We start from the raw sequence: 6,000 nt of genomic DNA, 5'->3' as shown, positions 1-6,000 counted from the left end.
GTCATTTTTATTCCTTACTCAAGGATTTTAGTTCTGCAGTCTTGTCTTCACCCAGAGTCTACTCAGCATCCTTAGAGCAGCACAGGAGCAGGTGGTGCAGGCAGACATTGAGCTGTCTGTTTTAACCACATAGACTGTCACTGCTCAAAACAGATAAAAAAATCACAATATTGAAAACACCATCTGCTGTGGGGATGCAGTCCCCACAATGAGGTATGGGAGGGAAATGCCCACTGCAGTGACTATGTGAACACACCTCACTGTTAGGCAGGAGCATGCAGAGCAGTTCACTCCCTTCGTTTCAGGCAAGCAATCAGTGGAAAAGAGTTTGCAAAAGCTGGGAAAACACTTTGGTATTTGAGTTTCAGCTGAAAGGGAGTGAATCCTGCTCCTCATTAGGGAAGTTCAGTACTAGAGGAAACCATAATAGATGCTGTGTTTCATAAAGACCTCAGATTTTATTTAAACATTTGCTTGATCTTCAGTTCATGGCTGCTTACTGTGGTGTCCCTTGCTAAGGCTGTTGAACATGCTTGAGGGCTTACAGGAAGGGCTGCCCGCAGGTGCTGAGAGCTGGTCCAACAGCCAGATGAAAAAACATAGAAATGGGACAAGTCCATCACAACAGAAACTTGTGCTGGAGAAGACCCTGTTGTGACCCCACAGGCTCATCTTGACCACTGCAGTTAATGACTTGAGTAGTTTTCTAGGACTCTCAGCTCCAGGTGCTGGCCTAGACTGACATGCAGCACTATTTTTAGTACAATCTAATCACAGGTGAATAAGCCTAAAATACACAGTGTCTTTTTACTGTGTAGTCAGAGCTTTTCTGTTCAATGGATATTGTGAAGGTACCAGCAAGTACTTCAGGATATGTACCAGCACCAATAAATATCTATGCCTGCATTTTACATGGACTGCTCTGGTGTTTGGAAGATTTACACAGGTAAAGATGGCAGTGGAGTTTGAAAGATGGATTTTTGCTTGGTAAAGGCAAGCTCCATGAAGAGCTAAGTGCTAGTGAAAACTACTTAATACAACACAGCTGTTTTAAATTCTTTGTACAGAGAAAACCACTGCCTTAGATAAGAGGCTTGCTCTACCCCTGCTATATCCTAGTGCTTTTGGGCTTGACAAAAATGTATTTTGAAGATTCAGACTGAATTTGCAACAATTATATCTCAGATTTCTAGAAGCTGCTAGTCTGACAAAACACAAATTTCTAAGGTCATCTGAAAGAAAGGCTGATGTGGAGTAGAGCAGGTGCAGATAGTCAGTGAGGTAAGACAAGCCAGATGCAAAGCTAGGAGGCAAACGAGAAGGTAAGACCATAATTTTCATGTGACCCTACAGAGACTTGTTTAGCAGTTTGGGCCTATGCCAAATAGTTCACTGCACCTCTAAAAATTGCTTTACTCTAAAAGAGTAATCTGAAGATCCCTGGACTGCAGTCAACTTAATATCACACATATCTGCATCTTCAAAGCATTCTCTCTGGCTCAACATAGCAACAGAATCATAACTATTAGTGGTTGTTTCAACCTTGAGGTAATTTGATGCCTCGCTACCCCACCCACTAAGCAAATAAACTTACTTTGATGTCCTTTTAATGTGTCACAGAAGAGAAAAATAAAGGCCTTGTATTTAACAGTGTGAAAGAGATTATTCTGAAGATTATAATTTTCAAATGAATACCACGAGTAACGTTAAATGTTGTATTTGCAGCCCATTCTTTCAGCTCCCTGAAATCTGGCAACTCTGATGACAGAGAGGACTTGTCAAGGCATTTCCCTACAAAAAGGGAAAATAATTTTATTCCAAAGTCAGTCAGTTATTTCGAAGATATTTATTAAGATGGACTTGATCATGGTGGCCAGGTACCCTGCTCTAACCCAATCCACTGTTCAACAACTGTTCAACCTCTCTGGAGTTATATGAGAGGTGAGGAGTTGCAACTCACTGGACACTGGTAAATCATGCTTCAGCTGAAGGCGTGCAATAATAACTGAGACTACTCCTCTGTATATCACAGTGTTTATTTTGCAACACAGTTACATTGTTACTCCACCTGCAGCTTTAAGTATGTCCTAGTTCTGTTCTAAGCTCTGCCTGCTGCTGGGCAGACATTGAGCAGGAAACCCCCCTTCTCAGAGTCCTTGTTCCCCAGCCTAAATATTTCAATCCTACCACTAATTCCAGGGCCATTCATGCCTGTATTAGGAGGTGGAACTCAATCTGACAACTAGGTCCTTTGCTTTTTTAATGGCAAGTAATTGGACTAAGGTAGACATATGGACTATAGGAACACTTCCATGTTTATTCAGGCAAAATGTCACAGCAGATATAATAATTGTATAGTAAACTGTAGATAGCAACATGTGCTCTCACTGGAATTCAAACACAGTAATCCTTTTATTGTCTTAATCCATGAATTTTAATGCATATGAGCAAGCAATCCTTGCATGTGAATCTCAACTCCCATCTTTCACATAGAGATACTAGATGTATTTTAAAGTTAAATAACAAAAATGTAGCTTACTATCCTTTGTTTATTCCTAAGACTATGTGGATCATACATAGTGTTGGAAACAGCTTATTCAAAGAACTCATTTAAATAAAGATCAATTTGCAAATTGTACCAATGACTTTGTACAGACATATTAATGTACATACACATGTAAAAATACAAAACACACAGGTAAATATACACTTAATACATTTGAAAAATATCAAGATTTGAAAAACATTAAGACATCTGGGTGTACAGCACATGTAAACCATTTTGTGGTGAAACCAGAACTGATGAATTGCACATTCACTGATATCCACTAGAGTATAACAAAGTCAGCTCTTTTCTTTTCATCACTAAGCTGATGCTTCAGCAATAGATTTTTAGCTAAAAAAAAAAACAACATAAAAGCCCAGTTAATGGCTTAAAAACATTTGTGTACAGAACAATAACAGTAACAGCATGTGGATTTAAATGAGCTACAAAAAAATCTTATAGAAGCAGAACTGTAATATACCTATCATCGATCATCTTAATACCAAAGACATCTGGCTGCACTTTGCATCTACTAATATTAATGATGATATTCTATCCTTCAGCTTTTAGGTTGTGCAGCTCTGGATTTCCACACCCAAGAGAATATATTACATCATTTGCATACAATTATTTTCTTTAGATAATGATATTGCTCAAAAGCAAATGTTGATATTTTCAGTATTTATGCACAGCTCCTGACCCATCTTTCATGTAGATCTCCATGCCAGGGAAAACCTTACATTGAAATTTGGGGATATTTTCTGTAAGCAATCAGCAGCATATTATACAGAAACAGATATAATCACACCATTTCACTAATTTTGTCATTATCTAAGTTAGGATCTTCTTCAATATAGTGAAAGGTGCCTTAAATTAGGTATGCCAGATCCCATTTTGGAGGATATTATCTATCACCTAGGATGCCAAACTCCATATTGCATGACAATTTCCTATTATAACTTTACATATTTTACCTGAAGAAGCACAAATTCACAAAACTACAGCTGGGCACACAAACTGTGGATAGATACAGAGTCTTAGACAAATACTAAATGTTGTGTCATGAATTGCTAGCCCTACTTCTATACAGGGCAGCCCCCCTGTGTGCTACTAAGGCAAATAAGATGGTGAGTAGTTCCTTGCTATAATTTGTATCTTCCCTGACATTGTTTGTGGCTTCCTTTCCCAAAGAAGATGCTAGTAGAGGATTATATGTAAAATTGTGACAGGGAAACATGACACAGAACTCAGCAGATCCTTTTTTAGACTTGCGCCTACCTGGTTAAAACACCCTTTAATGCACAGTGGTATAGTGGTGCCTTGATTGCCTGCTGTGTGACTGGGTGAATAAAAATCCATAACTGGAGAATTTTTAGGGACAGCAGTCTTGTGGGTTGCCACTATCCTGTGACCCATCTGCTGATCCTGGGCTGTGCACAGTTTCCCGTTGGGTACCACAGCTGTGAATGAGTGGGCTGCCAGCACTGCGGGAGGGGACCAACACACAGCTTCTCCCTGGGGTGTCACCCACAGAAGGTCTGCAAACTCTGGGGATGTAGCTGGGCTACAGAATGAAGCTGCAGTTCAGAGAAGGTCTGAACTGAAACTGGCTGGCTGTGCCAAGCAAGTGATGCTGGCAGTATATTCTGCTGCCATCACTTCACATCACACACTTCCTATGATTGATTAATTACCTCATCCTGAGAATCTTACGTGTGCTTGAAGGGGGATTTTTGTTATGTTTGTGGTACTGGCTTCACACATTGGCAAGTATTTTATAAAAAATCATTAAAGAAATGGCACTTCTGTGCAGGAAGAATACTTGATTAGCTTACAGGCCAAGGTAGACACTGAAGTACTTATCTAAGCATTCTTCCTACATATGGACACTCTCTTAAACTGGGACCATAAATAAATTAATGTTAACAAATTCACTATATTTACATGTTACATTGAGACAGTTTCAATCAGTCTCAAGTATAGGTAATCGATCTCCCTATTAGCTTCAGTACATGCAAAAAAATAGAGTACATATCTGTTCCATCTAAAATACAAAGAGATGTGTTTTCACTAAAAACACTAGAGTTCAAAACTCAGCATCACCAGTAAAATGCTAGTAGACATTTTCAGATTCTATAAACCAAGTGTCTAAACAGAAAAGGTTTAATATGGAAGGGAAACCTGTCCACATAAAATAAAACTCTTTCAAATGGAATGTAGTCAGTTTCTAAATACATTCAAATATTACAGTGTCTCTATAAACAGAAAACTAGATAGTGCTGAAGAACTAAAACAGCCCTTTCCAAATGTTCAAGTGAATATATAGGTCTCTTTTTGCTATCAATAATACACACTTGCTTGAACTACAGCTGTTCTAGTCTTTGGCAACAGTTCAAGTAACTTCCCCTCTTCTCTCCTTTGCAACCCTCCATCTTCCTCTTTCACACAACAGAGTCATCAGGGCATATCTTAATTTCATAAGGTTTTTGGGAAAATACCACATGTCCCAAACTCTCTTTGTGTGTATGCAGTCAGTCAAGGAAGCATATCTTAATCCACCATGGTCCTTCAATTGTCCCTCAGGCAGTGGCACTTCTGTGGTCTTGGTGCTACATCCAAGAGAGACTATGTGCTGACAAACTCCCTCTTACGTGCACAGAGCCTGCTGAGAAGGATTTCAGAATAAACTTGATTTATTGGACCTCGGACATGATAGGGGGACTGAGAATTTGTTGCATAGTCCTGCAGTTGTGATGCTGTGCTTTGACTGCCGAAATATTTCCCCAGCGTATAGTGCCCCGATAACGTCATTGTTATGTGTGGCCTTTCTTCAGAGGGATTGGATTTCACCACCTGCAAAAGAAATGACATATGTGAGTGCTTTCTGCCTGCACCTAGAAAGACAGACACACAGCTGTGTGTGCAGAAATGCTGAAGCAGTTGTCCATGAAGCAGGTCCTGATACTTTTACTTAGAGGTGCAAGTTGCTCATAAACATTATTTTAATGGCCAACTTGTTATGTTGCAAACTAACTAAAGAGTAAGATCTTAATTTTTTAAATCTACATTCATAGGCCCATTATACTCAGTCATTTGACTTTGTAATGTCTCTGTGTATTAGACTCTGTTGCCTTCATCAGAGACAATTTACCCAAAACAAAACTCATGACTACTCCAAATTGTAGAAAGGTTTAAATCTTGGTCTGGTACCAAGCACTTGAGGCACATATAAAGTGTCTCAGCTATGAGCCCTGTGAGAATGCCTCATTCTGACATCTTGATGCAAGCCTGGCCCAGCCTCACATTGAGATGAAAACCCTCGTGTGTTGTGTTCCTTCAAGAAGGGAGTTATGGAGCAATTTACATCCCTCTCCCCAGGACACCACAGGGACAGAACCACAACATGATTCAGTAACTTAGTGTTGAAAAATGCTTCACCTTGGCCTCTGAAATAT

General features: G+C 39.5%; 1 protein-coding gene across 1 annotated transcript in view; it reads right to left on the bottom strand.

Annotated features, from left to right (window-relative positions):
• Nucleotides 1–2,332: 2,332 nt before the first annotated feature.
• CPED1 (cadherin like and PC-esterase domain containing 1) overlaps nucleotides 2,333–6,000 on the bottom strand; it is a 143,812-nt gene continuing 140,144 nt past the window's right edge. Inside the window, exon 23 of the mRNA XM_054632090.2 lies at nucleotides 2,333–5,398. Coding sequence (XP_054488065.2) covers nucleotides 5,171–5,398 — 228 coding nt within the window. The 3' untranslated portion in view covers nucleotides 2,333–5,170. The remainder of the gene's footprint in view (nucleotides 5,399–6,000) is intronic.

Source organism: Agelaius phoeniceus, chromosome 5 (genome assembly GCF_051311805.1).
Source record: "Agelaius phoeniceus isolate bAgePho1 chromosome 5, bAgePho1.hap1, whole genome shotgun sequence".
Lineage (NCBI taxonomy): Eukaryota > Metazoa > Chordata > Aves > Passeriformes > Icteridae > Agelaius > Agelaius phoeniceus.
The sequence above is the reverse complement of the archived record's forward strand: the minus strand, read 5'-3'. Positions and strand labels throughout refer to the sequence as shown.